This window comes from Melanotaenia boesemani, chromosome 1, assembly GCF_017639745.1.
Source record: "Melanotaenia boesemani isolate fMelBoe1 chromosome 1, fMelBoe1.pri, whole genome shotgun sequence".
Classification (NCBI taxonomy): Eukaryota; Metazoa; Chordata; class Actinopteri; order Atheriniformes; family Melanotaeniidae; genus Melanotaenia; species Melanotaenia boesemani.
Window position 1 is genome coordinate 15,679,456 of NC_055682.1, and position 27,495 is coordinate 15,706,950.

Below are 27,495 nucleotides of genomic sequence, written 5' to 3' on the forward strand. Positions count from 1 at the left end.
ACAAGGTTGAGATCAATGGAGAGCACAATCTTTAAAATCTTTTTTTTTTGGTTTTGTCCACCGGCTTACTTCACTGAGCTTGGACTGAGTATATTTGCATCTATATAAATGGAGGAGTCTTTCTCCATCAGAGTCTTTCTCTGTTTGTGTACTGTTGTGACACTCTTACATTAAGTGTCTTATTACTCCACATCTGGTATTCAGTCAAATAAATCCCATTTCTTCTTAAACTAGGCTTTTGAGTGGCTTCCTTTTCATTAATTCTGACAGCTATTTGAGAGGCCTGTAGATGCATGAAAAGAGCTTACTTGGGCATCAAAAAAGGTTGGGTAGAGGTAGCAGTCATGATTTGTCTTTCATTTGTAAAGGGTACAATTGACTGTGTGCAACACAGCCCGTCTTTCCATGTTGCCAGTTTTCTTTCTCATTGGAAGAAAACTGAAGTATGGGTTGCTTTGTGCCTTTTGTTTTAATAATTTTTGCTCTTCTTTTGGTGGTGTTGTCATTTTTCTGTGTATTTTATTTTTCAGTGTGTCCTTACTTTCACTTTTGTTCTTGGTTTTAGTTTTGCCCTCTTTTCCTTTTTTGTTAGTTTTTATTTTCCCCCAATTTTCTCCTGGTGTGTGTTCGCTGCGCCACAGCCTCTGCAGCTATTCACGGCCATTTTAGTCAATGGTTTGGTTCACACTGGGCACGCCGCGGTGCGTCTCAGAAGCGTCTCAGAAGCTCTTTGTAGGGGCTCTCCTCTAAACATAAGCGCAGAGTATTTTTGAAGGAACACGTGTCCAGAACGCATTAAACTCAGCAGTTCAGATAGGGGCAGACAGGAAATCAGACACGGAAGCAGTGTAAAAGCTTCCAGTAATTTTCAAAATAATAGCAAAAATAATAGCCATCATGGAATCTACGTAATCTTGCTGGACCTGACTGCAGGGGACAGAAAAAGAAGGAAAATAGCAAAAGGGAAAGAAGAAAGGAGACAAAATCACAGACAAAAGGCAACGACCCTTCAATCCACACCATCACCAGACAACAAACTGTTAAACTTGTACATAAACACACCAGAAAATTTCCGACAACTTTTACAGAAAAAAACAGAGCTGCTAGTCACAAAGAGTTCTTTAATAATAACCAAATCAAAAAGACATATCACAAAAGTAGCACAACAACAACCAGATACTAACTCACAGGGAAAAAAAGAAAAAAAAAAAAAACAAAAAAAGAAGAATTATCTCTTAGTATATAAACCTACTGGACAACTCAGTGACTGTGTCAGCATGCAGAGGATGAGGAATAAGGAGTGATCAGTGATGAGGAGAGTTGAGTGAGATCGTGCAATATGACCACGCCTCTACGTAGGTAAGAGGCAGACCAGGGCAGCCCAGAGACCCGGGCCCTCAGCAGTAGCCCCGGAGCACCAACCCAAGCTACCCCACCCTGAAGACGACTCCAGCCCCACCCAAAGGGCGGCAGAGGAGAGCCCCAGCAAGAGCCCCCCGCGGTCTTGGGGCACAGGTCCCAGTGAGCCAAGATCGGCAGCCGCCGGCCCTGCCAGGGACCGGCCATCCAGGGCAGCCCGAGTAAAGGGCCTAAGGCCCCAGGAGCCCAGAGGAACTGAAAGAAGATGATGAGGAGGAAAACAACTGTAGAGATGATAGGAGCTTTTTAAGAAAGACTGTCAGTGTTTTTGGTGGCTGCAAACAACTTTATAGTAGAGCATTATTGTCACCAACTGGATTCGAAACCTGTTGTCAGAATGTTGAAGTGAACTCTGAATTCGGCACTTCCACCAGTGGATGAATTGACTTAACAACCGCGGCAGTGTAAAAGACACATGGAAGTATGAAGGGCGGCAATGTATTACAATTAGTGGCCAACTGATATGGATTTTTTGAGACCGATTCCGATAATTGCCAGAAAAAATTTCAGATTACAGATTAATCGGCCAATTTTTTTTTTTTTAAAGTAGATAATGAATAAATTAACTTCATTTCTGGTTAATTAACGCTAACACCACCACTTTAAAAAAGAAGAATCTCCAAAAACATGCAAAAAAGCATTAAATAACTGGGAAACTATTTAACCTTAAAGGTCAATCTATAAATGAATAGTATAAATTAATGATGAATTAATTAAATACATCTTGTTTTGTACTTCACGCTGATGCAAATTAGATGTAGGTTAAAGTACAGGTAGAAAAATATGTATAAGGTGTATGCCTTATATAACCAACATGAGTGAAGTTGGCAAAACATTATTTATGCAGCGTTCTAATGCCCTTTAATGTTTAATTACATTTTCTTTACTCCAATATTTTCTTTGCCATGAAATATATCATGGCTTGTATCATATATGAACCAAAATAAAAACCAGATATGCTTTTCTGAAATGTCAACAAGATGTCATCTTTGATAGAGTTGTATGACAAAGTAAAACTTTAGGTTATTTGCATAACCCCGGTTCTCTGAGTAATATGAGCGAGATGTGTCACTATGGGATGCAAGCCTCTCTGCAGCCCTCAGAAGCATTAATCTCATTACGCCAACCCTGATTGGCTGATGAACGTGTGAATGTATCCGTCCGCATCATGTAGTGCCATCTGCCTTAAATAGCTCATGCGGACGGACCAACTCATTCAAGATAAGCACCTCTTCTCACTCGCCCCAGCAAGAAGGGTTGTCTGGTGAGACATCTCGCTCATATTACTCAGAGAACCGGGGTTATGCAAATAACCTAAAGTTCTCTTTCATAATATTCCGCTCGATGTCTCACTATGGGATGTGGTAGCTCCCGAATTGCCAGACAAGCTTATCTAGCGTCCACCAACCCACCGGGAAACGAACTCCGATCCGGTCAGGACAGCAAAACTGTGCGTGCCACGCACGGAGCGGAGACGTCCAGCATATAGAAACGGACAAAGGTGAGAGGCGAGGACCAACTCGCCGCTGCACAGATGTCCTGAACAGAGACCCCTCTGAATAGGGCCCAGGAGGCGGCCATGCCCCGAGTCGAATGTGCCCGCAGGCCCCCAGGAGGCTGCAAACCCTGACCCGTATAGGCCAAAGCAATCGCCTCCACCACCCAGTGTGACAGGTGCTGCTTTGTGACAGGTTTTCCCTTATGAGGACCAGACCAGGAGACGAACAACTGATCGCTCCGCCTGAAACCCCCAGTCCTATCCGTGTAAGCGCGCACCGCGCGTACTGGACACAAGGCATGTGACCGCGAGTCCCCTGACGAGGCAGGGAAAGCCACAAGATCAATAGGAGAACATGAGCCCACCACCTTAGGCACAAAAGCCGGGTTGGGCCTCAAAACCATCCTCACACCGCCCGGGAAAAACTGGGCGCATGCCGGATGCACCGAAAGCGCATGGATGTCACTGACTCGCTTAGCTGACGCCAGAGCCAGCAACAACACCGCCTTGAGGGAGACGTGTTTTAAATCTGCCCCCTCCAGTGGCTCAAAGGGAGGGCCCTTAAGCCTCTCCAGAACCACAGCCAGATCCCACGGTGGTACCAGCGGTCTGGACACAGGAAGGAGCCTGCGTGCGCCCTTCATAAAGCGGCAGACCAATGGATGCTGACTCGCCGTGTGCTTCTCAAACCCCACGTGACAGGCAGCAATAGCTGCCAAATACACTTTTACCGTGGAGAAGGCTTTCTTCTTGTCAATCAGGTCCTGCAAGAATGACAAAATCACCCCCACCGGGCACTGAAGAGGAACGTGGCCGTGTCTATTGCACCACTCCACGAAGACCCCCCACTTAGAACCATACAGAGATCTAGTGGAGGGGGCTCGAGCACTCTGTATAGTGGAAATCACCCGCGGTGGGAGTCCCACAGCTGACAGACTGAGCCACTCAGGGGCCAAGCCCACAGTGCCAGGCGTTCTGGGTGTGGGTGGAAGACCGTCCCCCTCCCCTGAAGTAACAGGTCCCTGCGTAGCGGGAGTTGCCAAGGCTGAGCACGCAGCAACTGATATATCTCCGCCAGCCAATGCATGGCAGGCCAAAGCGGAGCTATCAATATCAGTGTGTGGCCGTATTCCCTCACTCTGGCCAGAGTGAGGGGTATCAACGCCAGGGGAGGGAATGCATATAGGAGCCCGGGCGGCCAGACGTGCGCTAGTGCGTCTACGCCCAGAGGAGCATCCATGCTGCGCAGAGAATAAAACAGAGCGCAGTGCGCATTTTCTCTTGATGCGAACAGATCCACTGTGGCCCGACCGTAACGGGTCCAAATCTGTCCCACCACCTCTGGGTGCAGAGTCCATTCCCCGTATACAGGCGCGCCTCTGGACAGCAGGTCCACACCCGTATTCAGGACTCCCGGGACGTGCGTTGCCCTCAGAGAGAGGAGGCGATCGCTGCTCCAGAGGATCAGTCTGCGTGCCAGCATGTGTAACTGGCGGGAGCGCAAACCCTCTTGACGGTTGATGTATGCCACCGTCGTTGTATTGTCCGTCCTTACCAGGACATGATGGCCCACGAGGGACGGAAGGAAATGCTTCAGGGAGAGAAAAACCGCCGAAAGCTCCAGAAAGTTTATGCCCCTCACAGTTCGGCCCTTGTGGATCCCACCCCAGCCCGTCAGGCTCGCATCCGTAGTGACCACCTTCCTGGACAGGATGGAGCCCATAGGGACTCCCTGCGTCAGAAAGGCCGGGATCCGCCAGTGACACAGTGTCCTGGCACACGCAGCAGTGATCCGCACCCTGCGTGCGCCATGACGGGCGGGGTCCAGGCCGCATGAGGCCACCCAAAGCTGAAAATCCCTCATGTGGAGGCAACCAAGCCGGACAACGAGAATGGCGGAATCCATCAGTCCGAGCAATCGAAGACACAGCCTGAATTGGACCGATTTTCCCGGACGAAAAAATCCGAGACATGTCCTGAAAACCCTCACGCGGTCCGCCGAGAGGCGCGCTGTGAAAGACAGCGAGTCCAGAGACAGGCCCAGAAAAATTATGCTCTGCGCTGGGGACAGCACGCTTTTTTCTGTGTTTATCACAAAACCCAGATCGGACAAGTGCTCCACGAGAACATGCGTGTGCGCCCTGGACTCCTGCTCCGACTGTGCCAGCAGCAGCCAGTCTTCCAGGTATGTGGCCAAGCGGATGCCCTGGCACCTCAGCGGAGCTATTGCCGCTTCCGTGCACCGCACGAACACCTGCGGACTCAGAGAGAGACCGAAAGGAAGCACTCGGTACTCGTAGCAAATCCCCTGGAATGCGAACCTCAGGAATTTTCTGTGGGGAGGGTAGATAGGGATGTGGAAATACGCGTCCTTCAGGTCGACAGAAGTGAACCAATCGTTCTGACGCACAAGACGCAACAGGGATGCGTGTGTGAGCATTCTGAATTTGTATTTCCGGAGATATCTGTTCAGAGCACGAAGATCCAGGATAGGGCGAATCCCGTTCCCCCCCCGTTTGGGGACCAGAAAATACCTGGAGTAAAACCCGCTCTGACACTGTGCAGGAGGTACAACACAAATCGCTCCCTTGTTTAACAAGGAGCTGATTTCCCCCTGTAAAACGTGGGCTGACTCCCCTCGAGCCTGGGAATGCAAAATGCTGGCGAAACAAGGGGGAACGGTGGCGAACTGCAACCTGTATCCCCTCGAAATCGTCCTTAACACCCAGGGTGGGGCTGCGTGTGCGGCCCACCTCTCCCACCTGAGGAAGGGAGGAGGCGCACCCTGCAGCCCGTCCACCATAGGAGGCTCTATCCGTGATGCGGTAGCGCCCTCTCTCGCCGAAACAGCGAAATGGTTCCCGGACTGCGCCGTGCATCCACGTCCGAGATGACAGCGCAGCGATGGGTGTACTGCTGCCGCTGTCCCGGGAGGGGCAACTGCCTGCCACCGGGAAGCGGCAGGTGCCGCCACCGCGCTGTTCATGATTTTGGCTTTTTTTATTAGCTGCGCCCTCGGCCTTTGGCCTGGATGCTGCAGCGGAACACATTTTAATTTTTTCAAACATAATGTGTGTGTGCGTGCTTGTGGACGTTTGAGAGGGGCAACCGCCAAAACCTCTGCTGACAAATGTCCGTTCCTCTCCCCATGCTCTGGCACGGTCCGTGTCAGCTGGGAGACGGGGGCGGGGGATATCCCCGGGAGCACGCTCGGAAGCCAAACAGGTGGAGCTAGAGAACGAGGAACGTCTAGCTGCACTGGCAAGATGCGGGGCTGTCAGGCCGCCCGTTTCTTCTTCCTGGCCTGGAAGTTAGCAGCTTGCGTGGGCGGAGCCGGCGGGGCTGCAACAGAGGCCGAGGGCTTCTTAGACCAGCCGGCCCGACCGGGTGGAGGAGGCGGGGCGGGCTGGGGCCTTGGCTGTTTGGGTATTTTGAAACGTGAAACCTGAGAAACAGCCGGCGTGAAGGTTTTGCGCTGCACAGGCGGAGAGGGAGTAGGAGGTTTCCGAGGGAGGCAGAGCTGGAGAGCTTCATCCTCCTTCTTCTTGGCTTCACAACGCCGTTGCATCGAAGCCAATGCAGAGCCAAAAATCCCCTCCGGGACAATAGGCATGTCCAGCATGTCATCCTTCTCCCTATCCGACAGGTTGGCGAGGTTTAGCCACCGCGCCCGTTCCTGCAGCACCATAGTTCCCAACGCTCTGCCCGTGGCCTGAACCGCACAGCGTTGGACGCGGAGACATAGGTCGGTGATGACCGGAATCTCCTCCCACGTTGCTGGGTCCTGTGTGTGTCCAAAATCCTCGCACAATTCGGCTTGGTAAGCAGTGAGCAGGGAGAGGACATTAAGCGCCCGGGCCGAAAGCGCCGCTGCCTTATAAGCCTTCTCAGTCAGGGCTGACTGAAAACGGTCAGATTTAGACGGCAGGCTGGGACTCCTGGAGGACACTGCAGACAGCCGGGGGTGGAGGTGGGCTGCAACAAGCGGCTCCATCGGAGGCATGCGGAGCAAGCCCAGGCTCTCCATCGCCTCACAATCGAGGGACGAGGCCCCGGGAATCGGGCTCCTGCTGCTGTAAGGACGGTCCTTCCATGAACGTGTCACTTCATCCAGCAGCTCTGGGAAGACGGGGAGAAGTTGCTTCGTAGCACTTTTGGCCAAGGGCAATCTCTTCCCTTCGTAGCGGGATCTGGTGGTCTCAGCTACGACTGCGGGCCAGGGGACGGCCAGTCGGGCGGCCGCGCGTTTACACACGTCGAGCATGTCCGAGCTGGGGAGGGGAGAAGCTGGTGTGCCACTCTCGTCTCCATCCCGAGAAGCAACGGAGGCCGCATGCTGTGCAGCATGGGTAGGAGTGATGAAGACGTCGTCCTCCTCTTCATCCTCAGAAATGAGGAAGTTTGAGGCGACATCTTCGTCTTCCCCGTAGTCCAAATCCAGGACGTCTTCCTCCGGCGGGGAATCCGCGGCTCATCGAGCTGGGAGCCCCAGCTGGCGCCAGCCTGCGGTACCACCACCGCGGCAGCTCCCTTCTCCTCCTCTTCCTCTTCGACCTCAGCACCGGCGGAGGGGAGATAGGGGTCCTGCCCAGACAGGCTAACCTGGTGGGCTAGCCGTCTGCGGAGACTCTTCGTGGTGAACACCGAGCAGTGCTGACACGAACCGGGAACATTGATAGCCAGTCGGGTCTGTTCCAGCCCCAGGCAACTCGAGCAGACCTGGTGTGGGTCTCTGCTCGATATCTTGTTCCCGCAACGACAGGGACGAGCCCCAGAGTCTCCGAGCCCTCTGGTGTGAGGGGTTTTAGCTTCCATTCCCTGCGAGCTGGTGTGCAGGCAGGGAGTAGAGGCAGCTAGCTGGTGTGCTAACTGTGGGGAGACCGAGAAATTAGCTGGTGTGCTAATACTCGGTGCTCGAGACGCCGTGGTGGGGCGACAAGGATAGTGCGACCGAACCGTGGAGGGGCAAGGAAGCACTGTGGTCTGGTGTGACCAAAGAGCCAAGAGTCCAAGCTAGGTAGCGCTCGGCGACCGAAGCCGAAGGATCAGCCTGTGAGCAGTTAAGCTAGCCAGCCGTGGACGCGAGATATGCTCCGAGTGAGAAGAGGTTTTTGAATGAGTTGGCCCGTCCGCATGAGCTATTTAAGGCAGATGGCACTACATGATGCGGACGGATACATTCACACGTTCATCAGCCAATCAGGGTTGGCGTAATGAGATTAATGCTTCTGAGGGCTGCAGAGAGGCTTGCATCCCATAGTGAGACATCGAGCGGAATATTATGAAAGAGAACTAAGGGAGACATGACATTATGACGGAGGCTGAAGACAGACTGTATAATAATAGGTTTTCGGTGCTGCAGTGAATAAACCTCCTCCCGTCTGCATTCATATCTCTCCTCCTAAAATATGCCTCAACCTACAGCTGACAGAGTGATGAACGCTCGTTCTGTACTCTCAGATATTTTGTACACGTACATTATTTCTGCAGTTACTGGCTACTTAGCTAATGCTATGCTAGGTCAGGAAAAAAATAGCAATGTTATTGCTCACATAGACGGGTGTTATGACTGGCCGTTTTTTAGGAATGACTTAACCACATGATATGTGTGACCTGCCGACATCAGCCGGTTCTTGGCAACAAGTCAACGTTGCAATGATCTAACATTTTACATGCACATCCTGTTCCGGTGCTTCACACTTCAAAATAAGAGTTTCGCTTACAGCAGTTAGCCACAACATTACAACAGGGAGCGCCTTAAGCTAATTTAGCACAAGTTTAACAATGCAGCATGAATAAAAAGCTGACCGACACAGCAAAGCACACGCCACTCGTCATTACACATGACAGAGTTAAACTGAAACTGGAGACATGCTGAGTCATTAATTTCACAACATTATTATAAACTTAACTGTCGGGAAGGTCCACGTAGACCACTGTTAATGTAACCTGGCTAGCTACTAGCTAACTCTGTTGAAGTGACAGGGCGATGACTGTGGGATTGAATGGAGTCAGAGCTCCAGCTAGTAGACAAACACCGCAAGGACATCATTTTGCAGACTCTGACACTTAACAGCATTTACTGTTCATGAGAAAGTAAGACTAAATCGATGTATAATCAACAAAACAGCCAATATTGGCCATTTTGAAATGGGCTAATATCGATTGATTTAATCGGCCTGCCAATTAGTCGGTCGGGCCCTAATTACAATGCTTGAAACGGATGTACCTGTATGTAAGGGAGCATAAATAGACTTTCAGCAGTTAGGATGGTTTGTTAAATTGTACTTGGCTAAAGCTTGGTTTGTACTCATATGGAGTTGACGTGAGGTCGTTGAGCTGACACTGGTGAGGGTGCTCTCGCACTCGAGCGTAGGGGGTATACGTTGTTTTGGTGTTGTGTTGCAGTTTTTCTTCCTAATCTGAAGGTATCGGCTGGTAAACTCCACAGGATGGAGTTCTTTTGATGGTTCACTTCACTTCCAGTAGGTATTTCCTGTTTTAAAACAATAATGGCATCCAACTTGGTGCATTGTTTTCATAAACTTATGGAAACAAATGAAGAAATAATTTCATCAGCTTGTCATATACTTAAACCACTGGATATTGTCTTCAAAAAATTGCAGTTACCACACAAATTCAGTAAGAAGTTCCAGAAATCTGGAAACGCATAATCCCAAACTGAACAATCACAAGGGAGTTGTAACGGGTAACCGTCTGCGTAGCAGGTGCACATGTCAGGTCTGGAAGAGGTGCACGTCGAGTGTCTGCGAACCTTTGCGGTGCCTACGGCAGTGACACCATAACCGACCTTATGCAGACACCACGCAAGTATAAATCCAGCTTAAATCTCATGTTAGGAGCAGAGGGACAGTGATGTGTTCAACCATGATACTTCTTGTGACTTCACATACTGCCTGTTGGCTGAACAAACACTGCTTATTTTCTTTATGTAATACTTAAGAGACGTGCCTGCACGAGTTATTTTGCTGTAAAGATGGAAAAGCTATTGAGCTCCATTTTCTTTAGATTCTTGCAGCCCTGAGGACTCATTAAGGAACAATGCGAGGACTCGACTACAATGAGATGGTTCTCTAATATGCTGTCGACGCTCTGCTTTGTAGTTTTGAGCATGCAGGCTGAGTGATGAGCCTCTGGGTTAAAGTATATTGCAGGAGCTCTCTGGACTGCAATTCATTGACAGCCTTGCTCTTTTTGAATGCAGATCTGTAGGTGCTAAGCATGTTGAATGTGTTGGCCAGGATTTCCTATAGATCCCCCACCCCCAGCCTCTGGCACCATCAGTCTAGTCCCACTTGTCTGTCAAGCTTTGGCCTCAGCGGGCAGATCTGCATTTTTTAGTCTCTACAATTTCCATACATCAGAAGATGATCCATTGTGGAGCTTGGTCTGTAGCAGGTTTGGGTGTATTCATGGTTGTGTGCTCTACTCTGTCTCATTTATAACACAGCAGGTTGGCAGAGTAATAAAAGGATGTCAATGGGGGATTTGACCTCTACAAATATTCCAATTATTATTCCTCCAAAACACCCTATATCTGTCTGCTACCCCTCTGAACCAAAGAGGCATTCATCCCCTCCAGTGTCCATAAAAATCACTCACACTTTAATGCACAGAATGAGGGAAAAAACAGTAGCATGGCCAGAGAGAACAAAGAAGACAGGGGAGCACCCCCTTTGTTTCTGTTTCTTGCACTCAGCTTGTCACTCATCCACCGAGCAATTATATTTCAGTGGTACTTGGCAGATGTGTTTACATTCTGCTTTGAAGCACATTTCTGCATTTAGTCAAACATTCCAGCTGCTGCAGTCACACTCCTAAACACTCCCAGGCAGATTTTCCTCCTGAAGTAAATGCCTCTGAATTTGTCACCCTCATGTCAGCTCTTGTTCATTATGTCCTTCTATGTGAACAGGCCTCATCACAAAAGCCTGCAGATTGTCTTGTGAAGCTAAGAAGAGAAGACACCCCGTCTTTGTTTTGTATTGCATGCTCTTGCTCTTTTCTCAGTTAGAGCATCATTTCACTGGGTTTTAATAATTTGCATTAACAGACTTCTTTGTGTGCCCTACAACTTTTGCAGGGAAGTATTTGCTGCCAGGTAGTGCAGAGTCTAAAGGGAAACATGTTGAAATGCAGGTGAAGTAGTGCTCTCTGCTTGCTCAAGTACTGGGCACTTCCATTCCTCATACTAATAATTTTAGATGCAAAAAAATAGTTTCAAAGATTAATAAGAAACACTGATGCAACCTTGAGAATTTCTGTAAAAGCTCAGAGGTAAAAGAGGATATCCCCCTGTTTTCTCCCACTGATCTCACACAGTGGAGCTGCCCTTTTCATTTTATTTGGTTTATATAATCTATAATTGGCTAATTGAAAAGGATAGTCCAAAGCCACAAAACACTAACATCAAGCTCAGTAATTTACTATTATGTCAGTAGTAGCAGCAGTCAGTGTTTTCAGGCTGTGAAAAGGATTTAGAGTTCTGGTACACAGAGACTAGCAGAGCACACAATTTACTGTCATTCTAAGCAATTATTAATCATTTAGCTGTTATTGTCAGGTTTGCCATCTCCTGGAGTCCTTGTGTCACTAGATGTAGTATCTTTAATCACATTATGACATTTTATTAATAACCTTTATTTAACCAAAGAATCTCTAGAGGTAAGTCATCTCTTTTATTGGAGGCACCTTGTCAAAAACACGGCACAGAGCTGTTGTTTCAGAGGTACAGAGGAGCACACATAATTGACAGTATTGACCTGCTGCCCTTTGAAATCGAATCTGAATAACTACAACTTTTTTCTGCAACATCTCTGAAAATGGAGCATTTTTAATGTCTGTCTAGAAAAGAATGAAATTGGGTAAAAACACAATGAAGCAAATGTATACATCTTCATCCCATTTAAAACTTGTTGTTTTACTGTTTTAAATTAACTTTGATATGTGAACTTTCTTTTTAAGTTGAGCTTTATTCCTTTTTTATTTTTTTTATTTTTTTTACATCCTTTAAACAAACTTGATTTTCCAAACGTGGCTTGCAGAGTATGAGACACTTGAAACAAATGAAAGGGTTTTTAAAAGTTGAAGTTTTTATTAGCACTATAATTTTCAGATTAATTAGAAACTCATAAAATGGTTTATTTCAGGACCTGTTAGTCATTGGTTTATGTTTGTGCTTTTATCTGACTTTTCTTCAGTTGTCCCACATCATCTCTCCTCTTGATGATAATTTTCACTTGATCTTAAGAAGTAAAAATGCTTCATCTGTTTCTTTCTTCTTCCTTTTCTTTTTTTCTTTTTTTTTACTGAATTAAGCCATGTAACAGCGAGCCAATGTAGAGCAACTGCTCTGATTGAAACATCACTGTCCAAAATATCCTTTGACAAGATTTTCAAAGAACCGTATGCAGTGACATTTTAAGTGTCTTCACTTGACTCTCACTGTCTGAGGAAGAGGAGCAAGAAAACGATGGCGAGATCAGTGAAAAAGGACCGTTTACAACGAAGTAAAAGCTGCATTAGTAGAGGAAGCTGATGTGATAATCACTTGGCAGTTACAGATGTTGTTCACAATATGTAAAGTCATATTTCACCTGTTATTGCTTAGTCCTTTTCAATCACAAGTAACAACAAAATAAAAAGTACCACCTGCCCTGTTTCACTCAGCCAATTGAATGCATGAGCATTTGTTTGCTTACTTTGAACTTTAAGACCAAACTCGTGCTCTATCAAAGAACATGTAAAGAAAGAAATATTCAAATTTAGCTACTGCAAACTTTTTTAAAACATTTGACAAATGTGTGTCCAAAACAGTGGGTTCCCATCAGTAAACGGGGTTTATTTTATATAATCAAAGAGAAGCTTAGCTGCACTGAAGTTCCCTTTTCTTAAAGTACGTATAAGGATCAAGGGAAATTTGAAACTACTTAAAATTAAGCAGCTTACGTTTTTTTTTTTTTTTTTGTCAAGCAGGGTCTAATCAGGGTAATTCAAGCCATGTGTTATATTCTTTCACTAGCTTAAAGTGTCAACCATGACCAACTTAACAGAAAGTTTGGCTCAGTCTTCCCTCGTTTTTCTCCACCCTTGTGATCCATCCACCTGTTGATAAGAGAAGAGTCAAAAGGATAAAAGGCAAATGTAATCATCTGATTCCACTCAAGTTTATAAAAGGGTGTACCATCTTTATATTTTTAAATTGTTTACAGCATACACAAGCAAGAAGCAAACAGAATAATAAAGAGCTATGTGTTGGACATGCTCTTACTTGATGTTTGTTTTCCCTGTTGTTTATTCTTGTGGTGAACCCACAATAAGCATGCTTTGAAGCTGAGCTGCCTTCCCTGTTATTTTACTGTTTGTTGTTCCTCGTTGATTCTTTGAGAGGTGTGGAATAATAACACGTTAGATTGTACCTATAACTGCGTTGTCCTCTCTCTCTGCTTCTGTCTCCATATTTTTGTGGCACGTGGGTGTGTTTGTGCATGCTACTGTGAATGTGTGTCTTGAATGTATGTGGGTGTGTTTTAGTGTCTGCAGAGAATCTGGAAAAGAGCCTCAGGCAGATGGAGAGGCAGCTGCTGCAGCTGGAGAGAGACCTGGAGACTTTCTCCTCCCCTGATGACCCTAACGACATGTTTTTCGCCAAAATGGCTATATCCTTTTTTCTTGTGTATGCATATGCTCACAGCTCCAGGGTGTTATACGGTAAGTTTACTGTAATGAATCAAGAAGGAAAGTCAAAAAATTATTGCTGAGACTGAAGTGTTTATATTTATTGCCGTGGTGCTGCAAAGGATGGAAATACAGCAGGTTTTTAAACTTTATCTTAACTAAATGATACAGGGAAGGAACCGTCAAAGACTATGGCTGAGCAAATGCAATTCCTTTATCCATTATTCAATTAAATGCTTAAAATGCAGCATTTTTCAAAAAGAGGATAAATAAAAGGTGAAAAACGATATGCTGCAACAACACAGAAGAAAAGGGGAATAAGAATGTGCAGCTCCCCCACCCTTGGTTTCTTATCCGCCTCATTCCTTAGTCAGGTTATTGAGCCAACCGCCGTCTCAGCTCTGTCTTTTTTTTAATTTTTTTATTTTTGTATATGGGTTCTTTAGACTGAAGACAACTTCAAAATGAAAGGAGGGTTAGATAGGGGGAATTTGGCTGCCACTCTCTTTTGCTCTTGCTGTGCAAGTCAGAGCTGTTTATCCCAGAAGAAGAGCAGTTTATTATGTTATTGAATTGCCATTTAGTTATAAAAAAAAAACAAAAAAACCAGAAGCACTTACATGTAGGCACACAAATACACAATTCCACTGTGCCCGTTAGGGATATTTGGGTCCATTGCTGACAGCTGTCTGTATTTGTTTGACAGCAGTGTGAATAATTTAGTGTCTTCTGAGTTAGCTCTACAGGATCAGGTTGACAGCTATGTCTCAGGCCAGGTGTGTTCAATAATACACTCTGTACCTTGCCTCCTTCATGTAGTTTTGATCAATAGCCTTGGGGCTGGGGCACTGATGGCTTGCGCTGTGGTGGTTGGCACAGAATTTGAGAGCAGCACAGACGAATGAATTTTAAAAATCAGTCTTTCACTTCTTTGTTCACCAGTTCTTGGTTGGGAGAGATTGAAAACTCCATCGAAACTGAAAATATGGCATGGGAAATTTAAAAAAGTGAAGGTAGGAATAAATTGTAGATGAGTTATATAAGTGAATAACTGAACAGGGTTTTCCTTTTCTCAACAGTGGCTGTAGAATTAAAAATGCTCAACCAGCCATACACACTCAATATTTTTGCCGTTTCAGACATTTCATCTAGATTTTCTGTTTTAAATTCTTAGACACATTCAGTCTTTCTATGCTTTAAATTCAGCTGAGTTTCAACGAATGGCCTTTATTGTTCATAAGGCAGACTTCTTATTCCCATTAATATTATATTTAACTTTTGTTACACATTGGTAGCCCTTGTTTATAGGTGAGTTGCATTTAGATTCATGAGTATTTACCATTACATTAACACAGAAATTAGTAATGTCTGTTCTGAGGAAGCCTTTCGAGAAGCAACAACATTGTAATTCACATTAAACTTTTACAGCTAAACCTGCAGTGGACTGAGGTTGCTGGCGATGGTCAAAATTACAGCGACATCTGCAGTTGCCAGCCAAACACGTGAAACTGGGGAGGTCACTTTGGAGAAAATTTGATTTTCTCTTCATGTGTCACTCCAGTATACACTTACCTTGTTATTGGTCTTGTGTTACACTTCTGAATCTGAGCCCAGGCTTGTAAAGGTGGCAGATTAGAACATGAGAGTTGCAGAAGGAGGATGGACAAATGAAGAAATGGAGACTGAAGTATGATGGAACCGGTGGGTGTGGAGGGTAAGTGAGGAAGCTCGAGGGGAAACGAGGGTCTTGAGATTGAGCTGCAGTGAGCAACTGCTTTGTCTGGAATGAGAAAGAAGTCAGAAGATGAGGAACAAAAAGGAGAGATATCACACTCTATGATACTTATCAAAAACATATCTCCTGGCTATTTTTTTTTCTTTTTTTCACCTTTCAGTCTGACCTTGCTAATACCTCTTTCCCCACAGCTTCTGGCTTGGAAACATATTACCGGCAAGTCAGTCTGGTAGGAGTGCCTATTGAACAGCATTTATCCAGCTGTGAATTGGTAGTCTCATCCCCAGCCTGATTCAACTGAGGCCAAACCTCAAATAGGTCCATCAATTGAGCTATAATGAAGGAGCACAATAGGAGCCAGAGAGGCTGCCCACACACTTGTGTGATACCACACACCCACACAGTCACTGTCACTTCTTATCTGCTGTGAGACAACAGTGTCAGAGCCATTAGCGGGACTGTTAGCTAGGAGAAAACTTTTTTTTTTAAAACAATTACTTTCAGTGATGCTTGCAGAAAATAACCTGCATGTTTTAAAATGAGAAGATTTCTTCATTTTGATTGTAACTTAAATTTTATTGTCTCACGCAGCAAAAGGTTAACGTTATTAAAACAAGCGTAACTGGCACTGTTATGCTTTTTGAAATTCCTATTTATATATTTATAATAAAAAATACTACAACAAATAATAATAATGCCATGGCAATATACTGTAATCAAAGCTAACAAATGTTATTTTCTTGTTTTCTGCCAGACAGTGCATTTTCAACAGCACAGTCATGCCTGCAACATTTTTTTATTTGTTGAGCTTTGTGTGTGGTGTCACAGACTTGCTCAGCACTACTGTGTGCCCAGGTGGTTGGCACGATGTGTTTCACTGCTCTCGCTGTACTCCTACACTGACACCTTTGCAGCACATGTTGACAGAGCTATTACACTATTTGTCTGCTTCCACTCACAAACATACCAACAAAGCATGGCTGTCCTTTGCTTTGTCTCAGCCTGGAGCACCTGGAGGATTTGGTGCAAGACGACTGTATGCGCAAACTTAATTTCTGCATTACTTAATACATTTCTCTAAGTTAAAAGGTTAAATCTATTATTTCTTTGAGTACCAGCTCCTGTTGCTATTACTGAACCATTTCAAGGTGCGAGTACAAGTTGCCTAAAATGCAAAACCAGCTGAGACAGTTTGTGCTGCTACATTTAGTTGGACTGGGGCAAGAAAGTAAGGATAATATAGACTTGTGTACACCACCTACAGTTGCAACCCTGTACAATGTAGTGCCATCGTTTCTAAATTAATTTAACTTTTTCTTAGCTTGAGTTAATGTTTGCAGTATATTTTAACACCCTTACCCGGAGATTAGCATGAATGCCGACGTGCAGCAAAGGAGTTCACACTGTAAGTTGACAGACAGTATCGGGGCTCCTAAAGGCAACATCACAGTTTCCATCCGACTGATTTAAAGTCCCTGTGAAAACAAGAGCGAACACACTCACTTTTCTGCTAAATTAAGGAGGGCTGCGATCTGCATTTGATGAATGTTATGTGTGATGGAGCTAATGTTGACCTTGACTACACCCCTCACAGCTTCAGCACAGTTGCACGGGAGCAGTATGGCAAGCTGGTGATCATGCACAGCAATATGGAGACTTTGTATCAAAACATGCTGGAATACTTTGCTGTTGATCCCAAGAAGACGTCTGTTGAAGAGGTGTTCACTGACCTCAGCAACTTCCGCTCCATGTTCACTGTGAGTATGCAGTACTATACTGTACCAGTCAGTGAGAGCAACAGAGTGCTCACAGTGAAGAAGAATTGTAAAGAAAAGTGTTATCATGTTCCCTTTTGTTTTGACTATATATTGCAAAGCTTAGGAATGTGGAATAAGTTGCTGTACAGCTGGGATCCATGCAGGGAAAAACTTAACTTTTGAGTGATTGCTTGTTCCCATTCAATGCTTTTCCATTAAGTGAGCAATACTGCATTTAGTTCTATACACCTAAAAGCACTAAAAACTCCTAAGTTATAGCAGGGGTATTGTGCTGAGTTTGAGTAAATGTGCTATAATAAATAAAAAAGTTCTGGATATTTGGAAACTGTTTTACCTTTTACAGTTTTTTATTCATCAACTGAATCAGGACGCAACCTTTTCTTCTTTCATGTAAATGTGGAACAGTGTCCGTGTCATCCAAGCCCACCCAGACATTTATGTCATTGCTGAGCTCTTTGGCCTTATCAGTCTGATGCTGCCCTGAGTCATGGAGGTGTGGAGACCTACTGTGTTTAATCAGTGTTTTCAGCTGCATAGGCCAATGCAGATAATAGCTGCTAATTAGCCTACCCAAGTTCTTGCCCTGCCCCCAACGTAACATATACACCACATCCACTAATGGATTTCATGCCGGTTGTTTTTCCTGTTTATATTATTTGTTAAATGCATCTGATGTCAGCCCTCTTCCCAAATGTATTTTAAATAGATGTAAACTAGATGCCACACATATACATGTCTGTATGTGTGTTGCCACATGTCTGGATATGTTGTGTGATGTATGTGGCTCATGCGGGAACAGCAGTATTGCAGTGTCTTCAGCTTCCAAGAAATAGTCCAGAAAATGTTCCCAGATGCATTGCTTTTATGACCGTTCTTTGTTTCTTTTTTATACCTTCTATTGATCCCCTGATTCTCTGTGCTCTGATCCTTGCTTCTCTTAAAGAGCCACAACCCAAACCCATGATATGCTGTTTTCAGATATGAAGCAGAGCCAGAGTGAATGATGATAAACCAATGTTGTTCCACACAGCTGTTCATTTATTGGCACATAATACTAGAAGTCTGAAAATGCTTCTTCATGCAGGTGCAATCCCTTTCCCTTCATTTCCATTGCTTGGGTTTGAGTTTTGCTGGAGCCTTTATGCTTTGACCAAATGTAACAGTTAATGACTCTGCTAGTGAAAGGTGAACAAGCCAAGTGTTATAAAGACTAGCATTATATGACCAAAAGTCCCAAGGTAGCTATTTATTCCCCTGTGATAGGTCAAGGCATAAGCAGCTTACACCCTCAGCAGTTCGTTCAAATTGTCACATCACACAGACATATCTTGGGAAAAGCCAAGGCTAGGTCAATGAACACAGGCGTACAGTAAATCTCAGCATCGTAACCTCTCGGTCAAATCTTTGTCAGCATTTACTCTGCTGTGCCAAGGCCCATGCTAATAGGTTTGTGCCGTGTCCAGTCCTCTGCTTGAAGCAAACCGAGCCTCGAACTGAGTGTGTGTATCAAACTCGCATAACTTGTATGTGAGAATATGTTTGTTTTTATAGGAAAAGCTGCTTAGTTGTGTAATTTTTTTTCTCCTACACCAAGACTTGCACACACTTGTGCACGCATGCAGCATGCTCAGTCACCCGTAGGAAGGAGACCCAGGGCGAGGCCGCACATCTGACAGGAATCCAATTGAGCGTGTCTAATGGTGGACATCCAGGAGAGGAAGAGGGCGAAGCAGACCTGCAGTGATGAAGGAGAGCAGAGGGCAATTTCCTCAGAGAGCTGGTTCTCTTGTTCTCTCTTTCCTTCATCTCAATATTACAGTAGAAATTAATGTTTGACCAAAAGACAAAACCCTCTGGGTTTTCATCTTTTCTGGCTTTTTCTAGCTACCTCTCAAAATCTGTCTTCCTTCATTTCAAGTTCTTTTTCTGCATGTAAGTCATTCTTGGAACCAAATTAATCCTTCCTTTCTTCTGCTTACTGCACACAGTTAATGTTCCCACCCACACTGACCATCATTCTTATAATTTTCCTTTTGAACAGACTGAAATGTGCAGTCCTGTGTTGTGTGACATTTGTCATAATTTCAGTGTTCAGTGGCTTCCGGCGCATATTTAACATTTAGCTAGCTAACCCTGCCAACTTTGTGCTAATGTCTTTTCCCTACAAACCAGAATTTGCAAGACAGCTTCTGTTGTTGATAAATCTGAGGAGTGATGAGATGATGAAGAGGTGGAATAATTTTATCAAGAGCTAAGGAGAGGGTGAAGCATGCACTGGACCTGTTGAGCTGGAATTACTGGAGTCAGGCCAAGTACATTGATTTTGTGAAAAGATGGTGAAACTGCCAGCAATGCCTGATCACGCCGAGGCAGTGATTATTTCAGACCTGGTAGTTTGACAGAGTTTCATCAACTGACATTAACAGATAAACTGCTGCTGCTAGTCAACATGCCTGAATATGCCTCCTCTCTCCTTGGCCATCATCCATCCCTCTCACTGGCATCTGGCCTCACATCATTAGCAGGGCTTCTGTGCCACGGTAGAAAGTAACCTAGTCCACAGCAGTAAAATATTGAAACTATTATGGTCTGTACATCTGATTTAATCAGTTTCACATTGACTTTTTATGTTTAGTTACAACTGGTTCAGGTCGGTTTATTTAGCTAGTGCAGTCCATTTAGACTAGAGTGATGGTTGTCAATCACAGCCCTTTGTGAAACAAACCTCCCAACATTTCAGATTTTTTCTTATTTTTCATGCATTTGAAAACTCAGTCTTTATACTATGTAGGGATTTGCTGTGTATGATATGGAGAAGAGAGGATAAATGCGCGACCATGATGTGTTTAGTTACCCTTTCTGTACCCATTCTACAGAATAATAATTGATTTTGACCTTTCTATACCTACAATGATGAAGCAAAATTTTATTTTGAAAAGCTGTTGAAATTTTGAAACCCTTTTGGCAGCAACTTTAAGAGCTACTGGTTTTCCAAAAGTGGATATGGACAGCTATCCTATTCATCCTGTTAAAGTGTTTTTGGATTAAACAGATTCTGTTTAAATCGAAGATTTACCTGAGCTAGTAAAGGCAAGACCACTTCAATTATATCTTGGCCACAATTATAAAATTAAGTCTGGTAAATTTAATGTATTCATTTATTAGTATTCTTACTGACAGGCAAATGGATATGGCAATGATCACATACCTCCAGCCTGGTGTCTTGGCAGAGCAACGGTGTGCTTAAGGTTATTTTCCTCTGGCTAAAGATTTTCTGATACTGGTTGGTAATTGATAATCTGAATAAACTTTAGATTTACCCATTTATAAACAAAAAACTGACCCAATTTGGTGAATTCATTAATAAAAAAACATTCTCCCTTTAAACATGAAAGTCACAATGTGCAGACATGAGGAGATTATCAAATAGGATGCATCATGCTGTTGGAGTTGTACCCATCACACATTCAGTAGCGACAGATAACACAGCATTCAAGCTCCAGTTAAGAGATGTAGAATCTGAGTTTTCTCTGCTATTAGTAACATTACATGGTGTTTATTAAAGTTGACATTTATGTTTTTCAAGTGACCCATTGATAGTAAATTGACTATGCTAAACTGTTTTATATTCCATATGACTGTATCCTCTCTAATGGTGGTCACTTTTATGCTGCCATAACAAGAGGCTTCAGTGGGCCTCAATAAATGGCTGCCCCTCTTTATTGTGCCACTGTAGTTATCTATTTACCATGGTGTTATATGGAGCATGTGTGTGTGTGTGTGTGTGTTTCTGCACATCCTTTCATGTTGCTTTGGTATTACTGTTATTTCACTGACCTGCCAGTCAAGCCTGATGGTGTGAATACAGCAAGGGGGTGGGGGGAGTTGGATGTTTGATGAAAACCCAGACCTCCTTGCTTTCAGTGACAGGCTATTGATCAGGATGGCAATCATGCTAGCAGTCTATTAAATCATACGGAGTCTGTCTCTTGGCTGTGGCTTTATTGGGCTATTGACATTGTAGGAGTTAAACAATAGAGATTATAGAGCCCGTTTTCACATCGGCTGATGTTTGATGGAGAAGGTTTCTGTAGAATTATTCTTCATGGACAGATTGATTGTAATCACTTATGTGGCAGATTTGGTTGTTGACAATCCATTTTTTATGTTAGTCACATAAAAGAGATATCCCAAGACTGATGTCGATATGTAGCAATCCCTGATGCCCACTTGCTTAGTGAGTACTGCACAAATTCTTTTTGGGTACAGTACACAATATTTAGCTATACAAACTAGTGATGCACTGTTACCACATTCTTTTAAACAAAGATCAAGTCATTACATTTGAATACTTGCCGATACAGCTTACTGATACAAGTACTAATAAATCCCATTACTGCACGGTGGTGTGGTGGTTAGCACCGCAGCCTCACAGCAAGAAGGTCGCTGGTTCGAATCTCTGCTGGGGGAGAGGTTCGAACCTTGAGGGCAGTGGCCTTTCTGTGTGGAGTTTGCATGTTCTCCCCGTGTATGCATGGGTTCTCTCCGTGTACTCCGGCTTCCTCCCACCGTCCAAAGACATGCATGTTAGGTTAATTGATTACTTTAAATTCTCCCTAGGAGTGTGTGCGAGTGTGAATGGTTGTTTGTCCCCTATGTGTTGGCCCTGCGATGGACTGGTGATCCAGGGTGTACCCTGCCTCTCACCTGTTAATGCTGGGATAGGCTTCAGCTTACCCACGACCCGTAATGGACCAAGCGGTACAGAGAATGAATGAATGAACAAATCCCATTACAGTTCGTAAGGAGTGTGGACCAGAATGTCAGATGCAACGACAGAGTGGTTAATTGTGTGACATATGAAATGGGTCAACTTGGCTGCCACTCTTTACATGTAAGCCTTGAAAACTATCAAAATCTTCATAAATACGGAGGATAAAGTGGAGTTTTTGAATTTGGTTCACCACTGTGATGAAGCGCCTATATGCCCAAAGTAAGCTTCTCTTACCGAGATAATGCCAAATTCTCGCAGTAAGCTGCCTAATTGTTCTTCTACTTGAAATGTAAATCTGATAGCGGATTTTGATCTTGCATAGTGAGGTTCAAGTGTGGGATTATTTTTGGTTAATGGATGGTCCTCCGACTGAATGTCAGAAAAACATCTACCCACACATTATCACCTGTAAGCAGCATCCAGCATCTGCTGTACAACCAGTATTGTATTGCATTTAATTAATATTGCTGTCAGACATTAGTTCACACATCAGCCGCCAGATGATAAAAACATCACATTGAATGCAGCACAAACTGTTAAAAAATGTAAAAATAAAAAAGACAAGAAACACATGGGGATAAAATAAGGTGATACCAACAATGATATTGTGTATGTACGATATAAATATAAATAAATATGAATGGAAGTAGGCGCAAACCGATGAAAACGACTCATAAAAAATAGGTCCTTTCGATTCATGTATTGGGATCATTGTTCCATCACTTCCATGACTCTCTTGGGTCCAAAGTCCCTGCTGTGAAGTAATTTTATGTCTGGCAAGACTAGAGTGACAGTGCACCTGAGAGGCTTCATCTGACTTTAATGGTGTCTGATAAAGATGTCTGTGTGACTTGACAGCTGGCTCTGCCTTTGACAGGCCCTACACTACTGTAATTAACCCTACTTAGCAATCCGTCATGTTTTTTTCTTTCTGTGTCGTCTCATCACCTTTTTTCTGTCTCTCCCGCAGCAAGCTCTGAAGGAGAACTTCAGGCGAAGGGAGTTAGAAGAGAAACAGAGGAGAGCACGGGCAGCAAAGGAGAAGGCCGAGCGGGAAAAGCAGGAAAGACAGCAGAAGAAGAGGAGGTTACTGGAAGTCAATGCAGGTAGAGACTGTTGAGTTTGCTTTGTCTATAAACTATTTCAAAGATGAGTACTTTACAAAAAGCTATGTGCTAAATCAATCTTTGATCAACTCCTGTAGGAGATCATTCAAAAACATTTATCACACATGTTCATTTTTTATGGATTAGATGAAACAGCTGTTTTCTCACAATACATTATTCATCTCTTTAAAAATTAAAAACAGAGAAAGCATTTGTGGGTATTTTGATTGATGAAATTCTAAATCAGCTGCAGTTTTTAGCACTTTATAGTACAAACCAGATTAACCTATTTGCACATATTTATAGTGAAAGTCAGACTACTGACCTTACTATTGGTGTATGACCCACCATGCACAAATTACTCATGATGTTATTTTAAACACTCAGAACGTTTCTTTTTTTGCCCCCCAAAAATCTCACTTTTTCCTCATCTTTTGTTAAAAAGTCCAAAGCTATAATCTTAACAATTACTAACCAATTAATCTATCAACTGTAGTTTCCTAGACATAAAAAGCATACACTGGTATATTACACATGTACTACATGGCAACAAACTTGCTGTTATGAGATTTAGCCTTGTGAATATTGATTTAGTTTGAGAGATTATCACCTTATTTAAAGGCATGACAACGCACAGTCATCCAAAACAACATTTGGTAGCATTCATGGTAGTGTACTAAATCCTGCAAATGGTAATCATGATGTGAAATCTACAATCACAGATGAATATTATGCAAAAATCTTTGAGCCAGTTTCCTTTGCAGGTAGTACGTGGGTTACCAGTTATGCTGTGTCAAAAATATGACATTGATCATCAACTTTGTTATTAGCATTAGCAATTTCTGGCACATCTGCCTCACTGTGACTGGTGTTATGTTGCTCTCCAAAACCTGAAGCTAACCCTCCAGTAGCAGGAGGAGCTCTAAGGAAGGTTGCTACAGCATTTTCCTTTTGCCAGAGAATTTGATTCCAACTGCCAGTTTTATTTTTGCCCTGTTTTGCTTTGGACTGCCACACGTGCCAGTAACTTGTTCAACAGTGCAGTGCCCCCAGACCCATTTCTAATGTCAAGCCAAGACTGGGAGAGCAGTCGAAATTGTGAGAGCATCCACAGCTGCCATGACTGTGCCAGCCGCTGTAGCACTCCTGTCGATGTCAGTGTGCATAAACAGAACCACGATGCTCCATCCTGCCCAAAGTACTGCTGTGGGCCTACTGTCTAGCCAAACCATGGTCTGGCTTGGCTACAGTACTGTACAAACCCTTTCCTTTTCCCTTTCCTTTCATCTGGTTGTTACCATTTGCCTCAGATTAAATGGCATTTTATTTTGCTCAGCTGTCATGTCCAGTTGAACTAAATGGCTCATACCCTAATGGAGAAGTTATAAAATGTGTGTGTGTGTGTGTGTGTGTGTGTGTGTGTGTGTGTGTGTGTGTGTGTGTGTGTGTGTGTGTGTGTGTGTGTGTGAGTCCAGCAGGGTGTACTGTATCTGACTGATGTTCTGTACTACAACTACGCATTCTGTACCACACACACATTTGCAACAAATACAACACCTTTAAAAAACAATAGCTAGAATTTCTCCATTGACTTCTCAGGAATTGTGATTTTATTTTTATGTAAGCTACAGTTAAACACACAGTCTTGTGCACCTAACACAGAAAGAACTGTCTTTCTGTATTTTATTAAGTAAACTCAAAAGCAATTCACAGCCAAAGATGGAAAAGATGTGTGACCATCTTCACTACATGTTATACATGGTTAGTATTTTTAAACATTGCAATTTAACTTACTTGGTAATTCCATCAACTCACATTTTAAGATACATTCTGAGTATGGACTTGTTTTCATCTAATAAGTCTGCATTTGAAAATAGGAGTTATTAAGGAATCAAATCAGCAGATATGACTGGAACTCAAATCAGATATGGGCCATTACCTTTGGTTATGTTTAGAAACTACTTCAGTAGGGAGGATAAAACATTGTGTCATGGGGTAAAATATACTCTTCAACAATGATGATTGTACTTCTATTCTTCCTCCTCCCCCCATTTTTTTAGGTTGATGCAGCAATGCTTCATGCAACAATAATTTTAAACTCTGCTCTTCTCAAGAAGGACTGGTTGGTGTGAGTCATTCCTTGAACAGACCTTTTTCATAGTATTGTCCATTGAAAGAAGCATCATAGAGAACAGAGAGTAAGGACAGTTTTTGTAAAACACAAAGATTCTTTCTTTGCAAAAATGCAAAGGAGGAGAATTGGTGCTGAACAAATGGAGTCTGGAGCATGCTATAAGCAACTCTCCTAAGGACATTTTTTAATCAACCATTTTATTTATACAATACCAATGTTACAAAGAAAAAATCCACCTTCATGGGACCTGCAAAGGACAGCTTGATGACATTTGGGAGAATAGTCACTTTCCTGAGAGAGAACCAAGCTCAGGGGAGGAATTCTTGAATGGTTAGGGTAAGGGCAAAGGAAGAGTAAAAAAAGAAGGCAAGAGAAAGACAACAATAAGACTGGGTGGGTTTGTCAGATCCAAAACATGCATAATCAGAAAAATAAAGAAAGCTTTTCTTCAGGTCCAGGCAATATCAGTGGTTGGGGTTGCATTTCTTCCTCAAGGGATGGACGACGTGTGATCAGTGATGGAACAAATAATTAGAAATCACAACGGGGAATTTTATGGGAGAAGTAAAAGGCAGCATGGGTCATTGAAGTGCCATGCCTCTCTATCATGACATCCAAGAAACATCCCAGAAATCCTCCTACTCATTGTGTAAATCTCAAAACTAGCCACAGGAAATATCTCATGAAGACTGTTGCTTAAAGGAATCTCTACAAATTACTTCACTTTTAGCTTGAGTGATACTCTAACTCATTGTGCTCAACAACTACAAAAATATTGTTTACTGTTCATTACTTGTTCAGTTTGATTGTGTTTTTCTTGTATATGTGACCTAGGTCAACCTGCATTGTATAGATAATCAATTCAGAAATTCTGGTAATTGCAAAGAGGTCACAAACTCTTTCTTGCAGCTTAGGGCAATGTTGAAAACACAATCGACTGATTATAGATGGTCTGAATATGTCTGCTTGAGGCAAAGCGTATGCTCTTAATCCAAGACATCACATTCAGACTGCTCCTACCTGTAACCTGTATCTGTAACATCATTAAGGATTATTAATCAAATCTTGAATATGATAAACTATCCAGTTATCCCCATATTATAAATATTTTGATTTCTGTTTAGTCTCGATTGTGTACAACAAACACTTCACATGGATTGAAATGTATAAATTATTGTGAATCGTACTGTTAACAGGATCATACTGAATGGAGGCTTCTCTGAAGAATGCAATGCAAAAGCTTGTAGAGGTTGACGGTGAATGAATGCGGCAGATTCTAGAGAAATATGTGGAAAATGAAGACAGCAGGAATGCCTAAAAAAGAAGAACGTTACTGCAAAAAATAACACTTTAGGTCACAATTAAATAAAGAAACTCTGCTTTACCTGAATGGTATTAATGATCTGAATGTTTGGTATTTAAATCACTGACATACAACTTATTCACAGCCAGGCTTGAGTTGTTTCTTTACAAACTTTTTTCTAGTTCAGAAAACTAGTTCAGAAATGAGAAAATTATACGACTAAAGTTCAGCCAAATATATTCAGACAGGCTTATACAAATATGCCTAAAGCTTGAAATGTATTCAGACACGCTCAGTTTAAGATAAAGTTAAAGGCAAACTCGTGACATCTCTAAGAAGTACCATTTCCTGGTCATGTACAGGAGCACTCTCGTGCATATGTACTCACAGATTGTTTGGATGAAATGAATATGTGATGGAGAGTTGTCATTGTGCTGTCAACCCAGGACAGGATTTACTCACTCTCTCACTCCGTCTGTCTCTCAGCCTATTTATTAACTAAAGAGCTTTCTCTTTGTTTGTCAGGGAGGATTGTCCTCAATGGAGATTTTCTGTGTAATCATCTGATTATCCATCAATTCCCTAAAAAGCCCCAGAGAGGCTGTGTATGCACATTATGTTGAAGGGCAAAGCAATGAGAGACAGTAAAGGAAGGGGGGAGGGCTTTCTGGAGGAAATGATCAAAATAGATTTTAGCTTAGTTACCTGGGACAAGTATGTGCATTTATTTTGGTTTTAGCTTTGCCTCTTTATGCATTCCTGAAATGTGAGGTTATCCCTGCTTCCTTCTCATTTTCTTCCATCTCTTTTACCCGCCACAGACTGGGCTTCCACCTTCTCTATAATATGCAGCCTGGATTTGCCTTCAGTGTGTTTTGGCAGTTTGAGAAAGCGGGAGCGTCAGCCTGTGTGAATTTGCATAGAGCCCTATGGAGACTGAAATTCAGATTGAATAGGTGTTTTTTTTTTTTTTCTTTCCTTCCTCCTCCTCCTAGCTGTGCCTGGCTGGTGTATGACAAATCTGTTGCATTAACTCCCAGGGTAGGCCGG

The 27,495-nt window shown here is 43.4% G+C and overlaps 1 protein-coding gene across 5 annotated transcripts in view; it reads left to right on the forward strand.

Annotated features, from left to right (window-relative positions):
* Window positions 1-27,495, forward strand: part of LOC121644020 (protein diaphanous homolog 3-like) — a 176,922-nt gene that overhangs the window by 87,445 nt on the left and 61,982 nt on the right. For all 5 annotated transcript variants that reach the window (XM_041991717.1, XM_041991738.1, XM_041991724.1 and 2 more), the window contains 3 exons: window positions 13,472-13,596; window positions 16,943-17,107; window positions 22,873-23,008. In XM_041991717.1, coding sequence (XP_041847651.1) covers window positions 13,472-13,596; window positions 16,943-17,107; window positions 22,873-23,008 — 426 coding nt within the window. The remainder of the gene's footprint in view (window positions 1-13,471; window positions 13,597-16,942; window positions 17,108-22,872; window positions 23,009-27,495) is intronic.